Raw genomic sequence first — 15,806 nt, 5'->3', positions numbered from 1 at the left:
TTACTAAAATTTTACTTATTTGTAGAATATTTCATATTCCAATACTCTTTCATCGAGTCGAATATAAGTATTTTAATTATAAATTGAAATAAATGTATTCAATCTACTCTCTTTCACTCAACTATTCCCCAGTATCTCAGGCATTTAATTCCAACATTTTAGAAAGAACTATAAACTAGCATTTTTAACAGTCAATAATCCGGCTAACTAAACATCCAATGTGCGCGTAATAAATTTTTTTTTTTTTACGTGAATTGTAAATTTTCTTAGGGAATGATAAAAAAATAAACATGAAGTTATATTAAAAATTATATTTTATAACAACATAATATAATACAAAAATTAAAATAATGTAATATTCCATTTATCCACAAAACCACTGTATAAAATGTTCATCTTTTTAAAAAATTAATATTATCAAAAACAATTTTTTAAATTTATATAACTATACACTACCGACAGAGAGTTTAGAAGCATTTGTAAGACTCTAATTAGGAAAATTTGCAGTCGAATTCCATTAACTCAAACATTTAATCTACGAAGCGGAAATTTCTTGGAAATCCCAACTTATCGAATGCCCCCTCTCTTAAAAAAAATAAACTACAGCGCGTGCGCACTTTCATCTACATCAAGTACATACAGACACATAAGTACAAATATATAGCATTGGTGGGAGACAGCGCAGCTCATAGTGGGGGTCAAAATTGAGGGGAAGTTCCGAGTTAATAGAATTCGACTGTAAAATGATTTGAATTCAAGTCAATCAATTTTAAGAATCCTCTGACTTATTATTATATAAATGCATTAGTGAATTATTATTATATATTGGGTGGTCCACTACGATTGATTAAAAAATAGTAAAATAATTAAAATGATAGTGAGGTAAGAGACGCAATACCCGATCAGCCCTGTTTAGAAAACCTCATAGACAACAAAGATAAAATTGTGTTACGATTTTCTTTTACAAAAATCGCAAGTGCTTTCAAACTTTCTGTCGGTAGTATAAATCTATATTATACAAAATTTTTTACTTAACATTATTTATTAAACGGCCAATAGATTGGATTTCTGTTTCCACAACATCGCCTTTCTGTAACCAAAAAAAAATTTTTATTTAATATTTTTCGACTCCTACTTAGCAATAGTAGCAGAAAATTTATTCTGTTATTCGTGCCTTCATAACTGATCTGAAATTGAATACTAGAAATAATTATAGTACCTTAAGAAACTCTGGTGGATTACGAGTGAATCCTACTCCCGCTGGAGTTCCTGTCAAAATAACATCTCCGGGTAATAGAGTCATGAATCTGAAATTCGTTATATTAACGAAGGACTCAACTTTTAAATGAGAGAAAATCTAAATCAATATTTACTGGGAAATGTATGCTACGATATCACGAGGTTTGAAAATAAGTTCACTTGTGTTCCCGTCTTGCTTGAGCTTTCCGTTAACCCAAGTTTGAACTGATAAATTATTGATGTCGCTTATAGTTTCTTTAGTTACCACAGCAGGCCCAAGCGGACAAAACGTATCCATAGCTTTGCCAAGAAGAAATTGTCCTCCATTACGTTTACCTTTTTGCCAATCACGAGCGCTAACATCTTGTGCTACTGTGTATCCAAAAATGCAATTTTCGGCATCTTCAGTACTCAAGTTTTTACCGCTCTTACCAATAACTATTGCTAACTCTGCCTCCCAATCAACTTTCTGACAAAGTAATTATATTAAACAATTATAAAATTAAATATTATATTCTACTCACATCAGATATTGAAGGTAGTACGATATCATCTGTGGGACCGACAATATTACTAGGAAATTTACTGAAAATTACTGGGCTTGTCGGTGGTTCAACGCCTTGTTCTGAACAATGTCCACTGTAATTAAGGCCAACACAAGCTAATTTGTCCATTCGATTTATAGGAGCTAATAAATTTACATCTGCTTCTGGAATAACGCTACGACTTTCAACAATAATTCTGAAAAAAGTAAATTTAAATCATCTGTCAAATTATGACCGGTGGAAATCGATGGTGGAAAATAAGAGAAGTTGTGAAAGCTTAAGACGATGAGTACATTGTCTATATCGAATGATTCGATGGTCAACAGACAATTACTTTAGAGTAAAAAAATCATGCTTTCTAGGTTTTTGTTAAGTAGCTTTATCGTGCTACGACTTTCGAAAAACTCAGGTAATATGCGCTTTTGATTGTCTTTTATTTGGTTACTAGCCGTGATTTAAGGTGAAATTAACTGAAGAAGAAACGTAATTCAATAGTTTAAATAGTGATTTGTTTATCAAAACTTGGTATTTCAATGGTCAATTTGAAGTCGTTTGTATATGCATTTAATTTTCCCAGAATTTTCAAAAATCTATTAATATTAACCTACCGCTTCGCTTTATTTTGAATAACTTCTCCACCTTCCAAAAATTTTCTTAAATTATTCGGTATTCTAGAATCTATGGATGAAATAGCAATTATGTCGCCGCCAGCTTTCAATTGTACACCAAGATGTTGTGGTCCACCTTTTTTATTCGTAAACTGTACAAATCTGTTAAGTAAAAATTAACTTGAGAACAATTACCACCAAGGCCACTGTATTTTGTAAAAAATTTAAATCTATACCTCATCTTTTGAACACCTGAAGTTGAAAAATTTTTGGATAAATTTGAAATTCGGTTAACACTATTACTAATAGTAATTGAAGTAAATTTAGATTTTATCAAGTACTTTTGACCCAATCTTTGTAATGTTCCGCAGTAAAACATATTTTCAAAATTTTATTGATGTTTGAGATAAAATATATTTTTTATCTATAAAAATAATAAAAAATTTTCAAAAAATTGATCATATTTTGAGAACTGTCTTAAATTAAATTTTACTGAAACTCTTTTAATATCGAAAGTTTTATTTCATGTGAATTAAAAATTTTTACGCAACAAAATAATGGATAATATAAAAATAATGATATGATAAATATGTTACTACATATGTATGATAAATATAATCTTACGATAATGATTTAATTGATATCTTTCAGTGTTGAATTGTTATCTTTAATTATCAGTATAATTGTTTGATGTTACTATTAATAAATTGTATATTTTTACTATTTGTAATTTTTTTTCCGCAGGCAGTTTATCAGGATCAGAACTCCTTAAAATTTACTTTAGGTGGCGCAATAAAAAATTATGAATTAATTGTTCCATGTCGGTAAAAAAAATATTATTTGTACCATTTTTAAAATAATATGAAAAATTCAGAATTTTCCACTACAATTTTTACACGCCTTTTTTATTTTTAAATTACAATATGGTGCCCTCGATAATTGATGTCTCTCTTTTTGAATTCGTAAAGTAAAAGAAAAATGTCACTTTCATTCAAAAATTGAATTTGTTGCAAATAATGATAGAGCGATCGGTATTTCAGTTGAGGGAATTTAAATATAACCGGCTGATTATTTCTTTTATTTGAATCATAAAAAGATTTATTATTTTGCAGTATCAACAAAGTTACATAGTGTGAATTTTCAATACTGGAATTAGCCGACGTCTTATAATTTTTTGATTTTTTTAAAAACCATAAATTTAAGTTAAAAATATTTCAGAAAATTGCACCTGCAGTTTTTTTGATTTTCTACATGTGCATATTTATAGTTTTTTTAAAATTGAATTGTTGAAAACAAAATCTGAAAATTATTAATTGTCTGCTAACTTCAGGATCATTATTTTAACTAATTGTTGATTCATTTTGATTATAAATTTTTATTATTCAATAATTTTATTAAACTTAGAAAGAAATCAATTTTTTATTTCGTGTAAATTTGTTCATAAGAAGTATGGTTCGTATGTGTTTTTTTCAGCAGAGCTCCAGCTAGCCAACTCGACTAAGATGCAAAAACCTATGGCAGCAATTTGAAGTCAATTTCCGGTGTAAATTTCTGTCCACCTTGATAGCCATCTTAACCGTAAGTTAACTTCAAACTACGGCCGTATTCTGAAACCAACTTAAAGGAAAGTGTTGGAGAGCAAGCAGTTACCTTTAAGTTGACAGTAAATTGTCTGTAACTTGAATTAAATTTGACTTCAAGTGTTACTGTCAGACAATGACGGTAAGTTGGTTGAAAGTTTAACTTCAAGTTGACGGCAATTTTTTCTGTCAATTTACATTCATTTTTTGTTATTAAATTCAATCAATAAAATCCGTTGATAAAATTTTGAATTTTAATCAAACATCTCACTACCAGGCTCCAAAATAATACAAAAAACTCTCAATAAAATTACTCCAATTCCTCTATAAATTACTCAGAGAAAAATAACACTACGATATATTATACTATATATAACTTTTTTGAGAGTTTATGGTATAAACAATTTGTTTTTTAAACTAAAATCTCTGTTTACTTTAAAAAATACTAACACTAATTTTTAAACACAGTTACAGTTCAGTTTAACCGTAATTATTTTTCCAGAAAATATATAAATATGAATGTGAATGCAGCAGATAAGAGAAAATTTATAAATTTAAAATAATGAAATTTAAAAGAATGTACGTACTGATTTTTCAATTATTTAAGTACTCGTTTTTAACTTCTATTCCACTCATATTTTATTTATTTATTTAAAAGTTTAAACAATTCCTGATTGTCAGGTACATTCGCCCTCATGTATAAATGCAAATTTATGAGTATGTGTAACTGACAGCTAAATTTTTGAATATCTATAAAACGTTAGTAGAATAAAAATTTGAATTTTTTTAGATTTCAGTATTTTATTTATTTAAAATGTATAACTTATCTCATATCTGCTACGTTCACATGATCCTGAAATTGACACTTTTTTGTCAACAAATTAATTAGGAAAAAAAACTACAAGTGCAATTTAAAAAAATTACTTTTTATAATTTATCGTTTTTAAAAAATTCCAAGTTTTGGACGTAGACCAGCTTCAGTATCATTACATTCACTCATTTTTTTTTTACAAAGATCCATAATGTTCGTTCTCATTCGGACAATCGATGGGAAAGTAGAGAAAAGTTTGGAAATATCAAAGACTCTCAGCATTCGTGACTTCAAGGTATTTAATCATGCCTTCAAACATCACCATAACTATGACCTAAAACTAAATTTCGCCCTTTCAATTTTCAGATCCAAGTAGCGAAGATTTTTTCAACTGAAGTTCCATCAATTCAATTATTTTATCGGGGCAAACAGTTAGAAGATTGTTACCGAGTACATGATTATCATTTAAATCACCACGAAGTTGTCCAGTTATTAATTAAATCTGAAAAAAGTACCGAAGAAATTGAGTGTTCAAAAGATCTTGAGCCCAGTGATGAAAAATGTCATTTAGCATCCGTACCTCTAGAAGAAAACTTGTCTATTATAATAAAACAACCAGAGACTTGTCAGTATCAATCAGGTGATCCGGTTGATTGCATTAATGAGGACAATGGAGCCTGGTTTGAAGCCATAGTCCAAAATATTTACCAAGATATTAGCAGACGGTCTCTAATTTATCGAGTTCAATGGAAGTTTTTGGCAGATACTGAACCTTTTGACGTAATGGAACATATGATTAGACCACGGGCAAAACACTGTCTCAGTATCAATCAAATAAAAGTTAATGATAGAGTTATGGTCAATTACAACGTAGACGAGCCTAAAAAAATTGGGTACTGGTACGATTTTACAGTAACGAGTTTGAATAAAAGCAGACGTGGTGTTGAATTAGTAGGGATTCTTCATGCTGGCAGGTAAAAAATATGAACAATTGAATTGATTGACAGTAATATAAATATTATCTACTAATTAAATTATTTTTAGTGGTACCACTGAAGTGAGGATTGAAAACTGCAAAGTTAATTCAAGAAACAAGATTTATAAAATAGAAAAACTGTCGGGTTTACATTGCGGAGGTTTAAATTCATCTTTGAATGAAGTTGATAAGCAAAGACCAATTGCGATAATTTGTAAAGTTTGTAATGACGATATAAATCAGAAGTGTAAGACATGTGGTTGCTATGTTTGCTTAGGAAAAAAAAACAGTCGTAAAATAATATTGTGTGATGAGTGTGATAAAGCTTATCACATACAATGTTTGAATCCGCCTCTTGACAAAGTTCCTGAGGATGATTGGTATTGTCCAGACTGTAAAATACCCGATAATCTGGTAATCAAAGTGAGTATTCTTCTATTACTGCTGTTACAAACTGAAAATCTCTGCGTTTTCATTTGAATTGTTCTTATATATTTTAATATGACCGATCTGATCGCCATATTATTTATAAGGATGAAAGATTTGGAAGATCCTGGGCAGCCGGCCCCAATTCTCATCTTCGTAGATACTGTTTTGTCTACAGTTGGATTGCGTCAACGTTCTAAAAATACTTATCAGTGATATTTCCGTTCAAACTTTTCAAATTTTTTCGAAACGATTTTTAAAAATTTCTCGGCTATATTCTATTATTCTATGGCTTCACCTTATACTACAGAAAGAATCCACATAATTATTAATTGTAATTATTTTCAAAAACTAAACTTTTGTTTTTGAGTGTAGCAATCAATGAAAGACACAAATGTTTGAAAAATAATGAAAGAAGTGTTTATTGTTCTTTAGATGGGAGAAAACTTAAAGTCGAGCAAAAAGAAAATTGTAGTAGATTTGAAAAAAGGTCAGAAGGATTGGGGTCGAGGAATGGGATGTATGAGTAGGATAAAAGAATGTACAATAGTCCCAACAAATCATAAAGGTCCTATTCCAGGAATTGAAGTTGGGATGAGCTGGAAGTATCGTTTACAAGTATGAATTTCATCACGATCACTTTTTAAAATTTTTAGTAAAACTACAATTCAAAAAGTCGTAGGCGGGTTGAATTTTTTATAAATTCAGGTATTTCTTTAGGTATCAGAAGTTGGCTTACATAGACCTCACGTAGCAGGAATCCATGGCAGAGAAAACGAATGTGCGTATTCGTTGGTTTTGTCAGGTGGATATGAAGACGATGTTGATAACGGAGATGAATTTTTATATACTGGATCCGGTGGTCGAGATCTTTCAGGTAATTTTTGAATAATTCGTTAAAAATAAAGACTTGTGTTGCTTTAAAAGAATGAAATAATTTCAGGAAACAAAAGAACTGCGGCACAAAGTAGTGATCAGAAATTAACAAAAATGAATAAAGCACTTGCGTTAAATTGCAATGCTCAATTTAATGACGTAGAAGGTGCTACTGCAAAAGACTGGCAAAAAGGAATTCCTGTTCGAGTTATAAGAGCTGCGAAAATGAGGAAACATCCACAAGCTCGAATGTATGCACCCGAAGAAGGTTTTCGGTTAGTTGATGATCTGTACAATTTTCTATCGGAAGAAATTCAAAAATTTTAAATAAATTTCTATAACCGTCTTTTCATTTTTAGATATGATGGAATTTATAAAGTAGTCAAGTATTTCCCGGAAAAAGGAAAAAGCGGTTTTCTTATTTGGCGTTACCTTTTACGCCGAGATGATTCTACTCCTGCTCCGTGGACCTCTGAAGGAAAACAAAGAGTCAAAAGCTTGGGCTTACGAATGATTGACTATGATTCATCTACTAAGATATCGATGACAAAAACTAAAACCGAAATAAATCCCCCGAAAAAAAATCCAAAACGTAAGAGAAATAAATCAGCCAAAGAAGATGAAGAAAATAATTCGAAAAAAATTAAAGTAATTCATTATGAATTAGAACCAGATTTAGTTGAGTTAATTAATGGCGATAAGCTTAACAAAAAAGTTTGGAAAGATTGTTGTTCTCTACTTCCTGAAGGAAAAATTAACTTTATAAACAAAGTTATTGACAGGTAATAATTAAAATAAAAATTACTTAAATAATGTGTAATGTATAAGTATGATTTATTATATACTTTCTCTTCGTAGATTTACATGTGTTTGCTGTCTAGAAATAGTATGGAACCCGATAACAATCAAATGTTTACATAATATCTGCCAAAATTGTTTGCAAAGAAGTTTCAAAGCTGATGTCTATACATGTCCTGTTTGTCGACATCCTATAAAAAAAAGTCAATTAGCGAATACAAATAAACCACTTGCAAAAGCTCTTGAAAAGTTATTTCCAGGGTATGGGAGTGGAAGAATATAATAATTAATGATTCTAGTATTTATAAATTGAAATAAAATAAAATGATATTTTTGTTAGCAAAATTAAATTTTTATACCAAGAGTTTTAAGTTGATTATTTTTTTAAGGTAATTATTTAATTTTGCATTAAATGAAATTTTTGTGGCATTATTACTAACGTTTAAAATAAAACAGCTCTAGACCTGATTACTAAACTTAGTAATGGCGTGTTCGGCTGTTTACTCGCCATTACATAAATATATGAAAAAAATAAATGAATCTAAATGTAGCAGATGTATCTTTTTTTTATTAACGTAATAGTCTTTTACAATAAAGTTCGAGGTAATGTTAAGTAGTAACAGAAAAATTGAATTTATATAATTCATGAAAAAGAAAATAAACGCATACTAATTGATGATATATTAAAAAATATGATGAATTTATTTAACGAAACTTTATTTACTTTATATACATTTTTTTACCTGTTGTCATCGCCGACAATGAAATGTAATACTAAGTAGTTTATACTCATTGAAACAGAATAACTAAGATCAGTAGTAATATTTTTATCGGTACAAATGATCAGCTTGAATATTGCTAGCAATTTCACTTTCCCATCTATCTCCATTATTCAATAGCTTTTCTTTATTGTATAATAATTCTTCATGCGTCTCGGTCGAAAATTCAAAGTTGGGACCCTAAGAAAAATATCAAACATATTAAAAAAAAAGAAACTATTTTAATCACATGAATTTGTAACAATAATTACTTCGACAATAGCATCTACAGGACAAGCTTCTTGACAGAACCCACAGTAAATACACTTGGTCATATCAATGTCGTATCGAGTTGTTCTTCTGGAACCATCCTCTCTTTCTTCTGCTTCGATTGTTATAGCTTGGGCAGGACAAATCGCTTCGCAAAGCTTGCATGCGATGCATCGCTCTTCACCTGATGGATATCTGATTAAATAAAATTAAAAGTATAACAACATAGATCCAGCTCTGCAAGTATTACATTCTATATGAAAGGTATTAAATATGAAAGTCAAAGAAGTGTATGATCAATTTAAGATCAGTAAATTCTATGGAAGACAAGGGCCGTTCATAAAGTACGTTCGCACTTATGGGGGAGGAGGTGTCGCTTACTGTGACAAGGGGAGTACTTCAATCATTAATAATGTATGGGTTCTATGGGCCGGGGAAATTTAGTGTTTAAATTAAACACTACTTTTGTAATGGTTAAGAGGTAAAGTCAATTGATTTTCAATTCAATTTAATTCACGGACAAACACTGGAAACCTAAAATAGAGTCTTCAGTGTTTTTTGAAACCTTAATGGCGCTAAAAATTCCGTAATTTCAAAAATTCTAATTTGTCGAGAAAAATTGTTTTAAAATTTGCATTTACTCTATGAATGTAAAAATAGTCTCGTTTATTTTTCTGAGTGAGAAAAAGGTCCGGTGGCGATTCTTTAAATAAGATATATAATGTCGATTGGCGTAAATAAATAAATAAAAATAAAATTAAAAATTCTACAACACATGTTTTGAATACCTTCTGAGGGCATGTTCACCTCGGAACCTGGGACTCAAGGGGCCTTTTTCAAACGGATAATTTATTGTCACAGGCTCTTTGAAAAAACATTGCAATGATGTCATCATTCCATTAACTAACTCTCGAGCATAAACAGTGTCTCCTTCACCAGGTAAAGCATCAGGCCAATGGGGATCATCTTTTGGTGTTACAATGAAATATTTACTTCTCGATGGTTGTACAGCTGTTGCTCTCAATGGTACTAACTTCGATATCGGTGCTGAAAGATAATTATAGCCAATGTTATCAACATTCATTATTTAATTGTACTAAGAATTTTATTTTCGTTTAAATTCAAATAATTCGAATTAGTTGGAAAAAAATTATGTAAAATTCATGTAATGTCTTACGAATATGTTACAAAAATGTAGTACTTACTAAACAAATTAGTGCCTACACCTCTTAGAATTCTAATACTCGCCATTTTTTTTGTTTTTTTTCTAAATTTTTAATTTTTACAATGGACTTGAAAGAGAATTTGATTGTGTTCTTTGATGTAATTTTGATAGATATATATTTATGCGCAGGTTTGTCGTCAGCACTATGCGTATACGCTTTTATTATTTAAAAATAAAAACTATCCCTAAGTAACCTTACGTTTATGTGAAAGTTAACGAAAATTACGGCTGAAACAGGATGCCAAATTGACTGCAAATTGTTGATGTACAATTAGCTCGCGCGAAATTTTTGGGAACTTTCTGTTAATTTAAAAGTAACCATTTTTGAAGTTTTTTTCCCATAACAGAGGCAATACTTCTGTAAACTTTCCTTTTAGAAGTGACGTAAACTTACGCCATCTGTGTAGTTCATGCTGTACAACACACAGTCAAATGGACAGAAGTTAGCTGCGAAACTTGCACTTCATCATTTGATGTCATTGTGCCGGCCGGTACTGGCGATATATAAATATTAAATGATTAAAGAAAATTTATAGAAAATTAGGACTCATCACTTTACAAAAAAATCAGGACTTGTCATCTTCCAAGAGTCAAGATTTGAAATCTGAGAAAATTTATAGAAAATCAGGGCCTGTCTCATTTCAAGAAAATCTATATAAAATTTGTAAGCATTAAGGCTGGACCGTACTAAACAAATTTTTGAATTTTACTTTTCTTTTAATTTATTAATCAATTGTTATTACAGAAATTTTTATAGCTTCCGAAAAACCGTACAAGCCAAACTTTTTTGGAAAGTTTTCATCATTTAAGTGACGTAATTATTCAAAATGTAATTAGAAAAGTAAAATTCGAAAATTCGATTAATACAACCCAGCCTTCAAGTTTTAAAAAAAAAATTTGAATTTTCTATTAAACCTTGAGTTTAAGATAGTCAGTAGACAGTAAACTTTATATTGAGTACACAGAAAAATTAAGATAACTGCATTACTTTAGTTTAAATTTCCCTTAAAAATAACGAAAGAATAAAACGATTCCTCAGATAATAAAATTCATTAATAATTTTTATTTTTATACAATGTAAGGTATAAAATTTAAACATAAACTAGGTCATATAATAATACCTGTATAAAACGTACATATAATAATTTTTAGGACAATAGTAGATAATATTTTAAAGAAAAACTAATTTATTTACGCATGAAAGTTTGTAAATGAATCAAATGTGAAACATAATCTTAATGTATTAATCTTTAAAATCGATTATTTAAAAATAACAGTTTTATTTAAATTTTACAAACTTATATTAATAGCGTTTTTATATATTAATAATATATATTTTGTCTCACATAATAAGACACCACTTCTTAGACTCAGTAGCTTCTTCCGCAGTATCAGTTGTGCTATCACTGATGGTAGTTCTTTTATCATAATGGAATTTGTAACCTTGTGTATTAGGAGTGGAAACTTGAATAGGTTTCCTAAGATTTTTAAGATATTCAAGTGAAGTATTTAATAAACTGTAGCTTTCGTCGGTCTTTAATTTTTTCACAGGTCCGTCATCTTCTGTTATTTTACGTTTTCTATCCAACCGACTGATATTCTGTTCCGGAGAATTGAAATACTCTGATATGTACGTCGAGCGATCCTGAGACAGCGATACACTCGAAGTGTTTACAAAAAGTGAGTCATTAGGTGACATTTGACGTTGACGTAAAGTCACATGTTTCAATCGACCGATTGAATTTCTTCCGGAAATATTCCGCAATGTGCGACCGAATGAGAGGTCTCTGAATGATTCAGACATAGAAGCATTTGGGTCGGTACTGTCCATTAATTTGGAATTGTCCTTAAGACAATCATTGAGTTTTATCTGCACATCTTTCAACATAATGTTAGAATTATAGGAAATGAAAGATACGTCATCTTCGTTTGACTGCAGATTATCTTCAGTCGGCTGCATTTTATCTTTGTCTGGAACCGACTCTGAGGTCGTGGATTCGACAGTTTCTACCTCTGATAAATTTTCATTGCTATGAGGGACTTCAGTACTTGGAGAAATTGACACAGTACTGAGTTCTGTTTCCACAACTTCTTTGTTCTCATTTGCTTCAGAGACGGGCTTGTCTTCTTGGGTTTTGTCTTCAGCGCTATTGCTCGTTTCGTAACCATTAGAATTTTTTTTCGAATCATCCTTAGCTTCAGTTACTGATTTAGTCTCATCTGGCGTTTCCACTGAATTCACCTTCTCCTCTTTGTTATCTTTTGACGAATCTTCTGCTACTTGTTGCGATTGCTCTAAAACGATCTCACATTCAACGGCGCCGTTAGCGTTGGATGTTGCTGTGGCTTCATTTGAAGTAATTTGCTCTTTTTCCGCATTGTCCTCATGTTTATTTTTTAATTTAGACATATCTTTTTTGCTCCCTTTGCTTGGAACTGACGACTCTTTTGTCTCTTGGGTTTTCATTACACGATGTTTTGAATTATCTGTGGAAGATAAGGACAGTGCAGAACTTCTATCATTTTTAGTCGTAGTTTGAACATCCATGTTGCTGGATGTTGGTAATGTTTTTGACGATTTAGGCTTCGAGGCACTTGGTAGTTTGCTCTGTAGAAAAAATATACGATATTTTGTTTAATTTTATCGAAGCAGTTTTCAATATTTTTAGAGTAAAGCAACACAGAAGAGACCGATATTTCTTATTGTGGTTTGTAGAAAATTATGTGACAGTTTCAAAGATGTTAATTTTTTATGGTTTATCCAACTTAGAAGCAAAACTAGAATGAGATACAAAAATTCAAAAAGTTCAAAATCGATCACAATACATTGATATACTTTAGCTCAAGGCAGTAACCACCGCAAAGTGTTGTGAAAATTCGTTTTTTTTTTTTTTTTTTTTCATCAATCATTCAGTCGAACCAACAAGTAGAAGAAAAAAGTATTTTTACAGGCAAAAATAAGAAAGGCCCTATTTGTGAATCTTTACCATAATTTATATTTACCTTAAAATTTTTTGTCAAATTACTGCTGGATCGTTGATTAGATTCTGCAAGATTAGATCTGTAATACAAAGATTCGGGTTTATTAGAAATAATTTTAAGGATAAAAAGAAAAAATCCGACCCGGCTTTTTCGAGTGACTGTAACCTCTATTAAAATTTGAAAAATTTTGCAATACAAAATAAAAAAAAAAGTAATTTATTTTATCAAATTTGAGCTTCTATTTACAGAATTAATTACAGGCTTCCCCATTAAAAGACGGTTAAAGAAATAACCATGGAAGCAGCTTTTCATTATTTTTAAAATTTTTAATGAACGATCAAAAAAAATATTTTTAAAAAATTGCACCTATACTTAGATTTTTTAATTTTTACAAGTGCATATTTTCATTTATTTATTTTTTTTTTTTTTATGTAATTGATTTGTTGAAAACAAAAGCCCGGAAATTGTTAATTATCTTCACATTTCAGGATCGTTTTTTAAATTAGTGTGATTTTACGTGTTTTAGAACTTAATGAAAGTAATTGCTTCACACAAGTCTGCCATTTCATTAAGATCAGCTGAGAAATGTGGACGCTATCCAGGCACGGCGCATTATGTTCTGTAGATTTATATATGTTTGTACGACGTAAAAAATAATAAATAATAATAAAAATAATTAATAATAATAACCTTCAAAAAATAAATACTAACCTCGTAGAATTCGATTGTTTCAAAACCAACTGTTCATTTGCAGCAGCGTTTTTCGAGAAACAACTGGTAACCTGTACATCCGAATTGTTTTTGTCGTCCTCTTGATGAGGTTTGGAAGATTTATGCATGACTTTTAATAACTTACACTTTTTGTTAAATAGAATAACTTTTTAAATCACAAGATTTAAATACTTTTTGAGTAAAATATTAAACAGAACCGGCTACTGCGGCGTTTGAGTAAAAATTATAAATATAACACTGAATAATCAATTATGTATATATATTAATATATATATATATATATGTTTATGTATTTGTATTTATGATTATTATTTACTCACAATATTCATAGAAACACGTTCTTTTTATAAAACATTGAAAAAATAAAAACGAAAAAAAAAACGTGGTGCGGCTTCGTTTAGCTGAACATTGAAAACACTTGTAGTTGTGGAGGAAAACTAAAACTGATGCTTTACATAAGAATATAAGATTTCCCGACACTTGCAATTTAAACTCTAATTGCCCAAAAGAACGCTATGACGAACGCTCCAATTATCGAAGCTGATTTAGTTCATACCGAGCGGCGCATTGTCGTTCAAATAAATTCTGGAACATAAATAATTATATAGTATGTGGTCCTGATCAAACAAAATGAGTTAATGGGATTAAAAATGATTAATAATTTTAATCCTTTCGAATTATTTTTTAAATTTCACGATTAATTTTACTAAATTATTCTTAATACTGTAAAAGGTCATAATATTAAATGATTTCGAAAGATTAAAACTTATAATCATGTTTAATACTTTTAAATCCTGATTCTGTTACTGGTTATGATAAGAAATTATTTAGTCAGTATTTAAAATTTTTAGGTGCAGTTTTTTTAAATCGGGTTTATTTTTATCTGGGTTTAAATATAGATAGTACATTTGGATCTACAATAATAATTAAAACCCAGATTTAAATAAACCCGGGTTTAAAAACTAACCCTTTATCACAGCTTATTCTTTTTAATCCTAAAAATATAAAAATATTTATAATTTGCAATTATTTTAAATACTTTACAATTCTAAATATGATAAAAAATTGTTTTATCAGGATGTTCTGACAACTGCAAATTGTTGTCAACTTGGAAATTTTTGACCCTGAAATCTACTACCGGGTGTACGACTAAATAAAAGTAACCCTGGCTATCTGGGATCTGGGTATTGAAAAAATATAATCTAGTAATGAGACCCAGATATCTAGGTTTGTTCGGCAAGAGTTTATTTTAATTTGATAAACTGCTGCCAACTATGAAATATTCTAACATTTGACTACAATTTGAGTACAACTTGAACCTTAGTTGGTATGAATCTGCTACCGCTTTTGAAAGACGTTGACAGAAAGGTTAGCTTAAAGGTAAAGTAAAATATTCAGCTAAAATTTTGTCGTTTTAGAATTCAAATTTAATATTAGCCCTACACTGTAAAGTAAAAATTTCTCGTAATAAAATACGCAATCATTTGTAAACTTGGTTTTATTTTTGCAGAGATGTATGAAACCAGATTTATTTTATCATAGAAAAATTATTCCGTTGAATTGTACAAGAGAACATTGAATGCAGCTTTCCGAGGTCAAATTAAAATAAATGTAATACTAGTACGTACTGTAACAGAAAAATAAATATTTGTGAAATAAAGAAGAGATGTCATCGAGCAATTGATAACTTGTATGGATAAATATATACATATATATATATATATATATATATATATATATATATATATATATATATATATATATATATTTATATAATTATACATCAATATGCATTTTCCTCTTGAAGAAAACTTTAATCTGTTAGTTAAGGGTGGGCAGTACTAACCGAATTTTACTTTTCTAATTACATTTTGAATAATTACGTCACTCGAATGATGAAAACTTTCCGAAAAAGTTTGTCTTATACGATTTTTCGGAAGCTATAAAAATTTCTGTAATAATAATTGATTAATAAATTAA

At 29.6% G+C, this 15,806-nt stretch overlaps 4 protein-coding genes and 1 long non-coding RNA gene across 19 annotated transcripts; 2 read left to right on the top strand and 3 right to left on the bottom strand.

Annotated features, from left to right (window-relative positions):
• Positions 1–296: 296 nt before the first annotated feature.
• On the bottom strand, positions 297–3,175 carry LOC103570170 (fumarylacetoacetate hydrolase domain-containing protein 2). The gene is made up of 7 exons (XM_008547803.2): positions 3,017–3,175; positions 2,629–2,816; positions 2,393–2,554; positions 1,764–1,980; positions 1,374–1,708; positions 1,220–1,307; positions 297–1,090 (listed from the first exon to the last, which is right to left on the bottom strand). Exons 2-7 carry the CDS (start codon positions 2,769–2,771, stop codon positions 1,028–1,030), a joined length of 1,008 nt encoding a protein of 335 aa, XP_008546025.1. The 5' UTR covers positions 2,772–2,816; positions 3,017–3,175; the 3' UTR covers positions 297–1,027.
• A 778-nt stretch (positions 3,176–3,953) lies between these two features.
• LOC103570338 (E3 ubiquitin-protein ligase UHRF1) lies at positions 3,954–8,596 on the top strand. 13 transcript variants are annotated; one of them, XM_053737989.1, is made up of 10 exons: positions 4,124–4,366; positions 4,441–4,458; positions 4,988–5,078; positions 5,150–5,757; positions 5,828–6,182; positions 6,621–6,803; positions 6,906–7,062; positions 7,129–7,336; positions 7,421–7,843; positions 7,920–8,596. In XM_053737989.1, the coding sequence occupies exons 3-10, from the start codon at positions 4,995–4,997 to the stop codon at positions 8,140–8,142; spliced, it is 2,241 nt and encodes a 746-aa protein (XP_053593964.1). In that variant the 5' UTR covers positions 4,124–4,366; positions 4,441–4,458; positions 4,988–4,994; the 3' UTR covers positions 8,143–8,596. The 13 variants fall into 13 exon arrangements, with proteins under 13 accessions (XP_053593966.1, XP_053593965.1, XP_053593964.1 ...); XM_053737987.1 differs by having other exon boundaries at positions 4,931–5,078; XM_053737991.1 differs by lacking the exons at positions 4,124–4,366; positions 4,441–4,458 and adding an exon at positions 3,954–3,970.
• Positions 7,872–10,328, bottom strand: LOC103570172 (NADH-ubiquinone oxidoreductase subunit 8). Its single transcript, XM_008547804.2, has 5 exons — positions 10,093–10,328; positions 9,676–9,934; positions 8,890–9,082; positions 8,603–8,818; positions 7,872–8,050 (listed from the first exon to the last, which is right to left on the bottom strand). The coding sequence occupies exons 1-4, from the start codon at positions 10,136–10,138 to the stop codon at positions 8,687–8,689; spliced, it is 630 nt and encodes a 209-aa protein (XP_008546026.1). The 5' UTR covers positions 10,139–10,328; the 3' UTR covers positions 7,872–8,050; positions 8,603–8,686.
• An 824-nt stretch (positions 10,329–11,152) lies between these two features.
• LOC103570173 (serine-rich adhesin for platelets) lies at positions 11,153–14,964 on the bottom strand. Of its 3 annotated transcripts, XM_008547805.3 has the most exons (4): positions 14,871–14,964; positions 13,806–14,411; positions 13,116–13,173; positions 11,153–12,720 (listed from the first exon to the last, which is right to left on the bottom strand). In XM_008547805.3, exons 2-4 carry the CDS (start codon positions 13,931–13,933, stop codon positions 11,455–11,457), a joined length of 1,452 nt encoding a protein of 483 aa, XP_008546027.1. In that variant the 5' UTR covers positions 13,934–14,411; positions 14,871–14,964; the 3' UTR covers positions 11,153–11,454. The 3 variants fall into 3 exon arrangements, with proteins under 3 accessions (XP_008546027.1, XP_008546028.1, XP_053594090.1); XM_008547806.3 differs by lacking the exons at positions 13,806–14,411; positions 14,871–14,964 and adding an exon at positions 13,612–13,630; XM_053738115.1 differs by lacking the exons at positions 13,806–14,411; positions 14,871–14,964 and adding an exon at positions 13,461–13,547.
• On the top strand, positions 14,452–15,481 carry LOC103570174 (uncharacterized). The gene is made up of 3 exons (XR_548964.3): positions 14,452–14,656; positions 14,904–15,206; positions 15,337–15,481. It is a non-coding gene; the product is annotated as an uncharacterized LOC103570174 (long non-coding RNA).
• Positions 15,482–15,806: the final 325 nt, after the last annotated feature.

This window comes from Microplitis demolitor, chromosome 4, assembly GCF_026212275.2.
Source record: "Microplitis demolitor isolate Queensland-Clemson2020A chromosome 4, iyMicDemo2.1a, whole genome shotgun sequence".
Lineage (NCBI taxonomy): Eukaryota > Metazoa > Arthropoda > Insecta > Hymenoptera > Braconidae > Microplitis > Microplitis demolitor.
Note: the sequence above shows the minus strand (reverse complement) of the source record. Positions and strands in the feature narration are given on the sequence as shown.

Coding starts and splice junctions, on each gene's coding strand:
- LOC103570170 (XM_008547803.2), bottom strand. CDS start 2,771: ATGTTTTACTGCGGAACATTACAAAGATTGGGTCAAAAGTACTTGATA. Junction 2,555..2,628: donor TCAGGTGTTCAAAAGATGAG/GTATAGATTTAA, acceptor TTTACTTAACAG/ATTTGTACAGTTTACGAATA. Junction 1,981..2,392: donor ATTCAAAATAAAGCGAAGCG/GTAGGTTAATAT, acceptor TACTTTTTTCAG/AATTATTGTTGAAAGTCGTA.
- LOC103570338 (XM_008548047.2), top strand. Junction 5,079..5,149: donor TCAGCATTCGTGACTTCAAG/GTATTTAATCAT, acceptor TTCAATTTTCAG/ATCCAAGTAGCGAAGATTTT. Junction 5,758..5,827: donor GGGATTCTTCATGCTGGCAG/GTAAAAAATATG, acceptor AATTATTTTTAG/TGGTACCACTGAAGTGAGGA.
- LOC103570172 (XM_008547804.2), bottom strand. CDS start 10,138: ATGGCGAGTATTAGAATTCTAAGAGGTGTAGGCACTAATTTGTTTA. Junction 9,935..10,092: donor TGTAGGCACTAATTTGTTTA/GTAAGTACTACA, acceptor ATTATCTTTCAG/CACCGATATCGAAGTTAGTA. Junction 9,083..9,675: donor GGTGAACATGCCCTCAGAAG/GTATTCAAAACA, acceptor TTATTTAATCAG/ATATCCATCAGGTGAAGAGC.
- LOC103570173 (XM_008547805.3), bottom strand. CDS start 13,933: ATGCATAAATCTTCCAAACCTCATCAAGAGGACGACAAAAACAATTCG. Junction 13,174..13,805: donor AAACAATCGAATTCTACGAG/GTTAGTATTTAT, acceptor TTTGTATTACAG/ATCTAATCTTGCAGAATCTA. Junction 12,721..13,115: donor ATTTGACAAAAAATTTTAAG/GTAAATATAAAT, acceptor TTTTTTCTACAG/AGCAAACTACCAAGTGCCTC.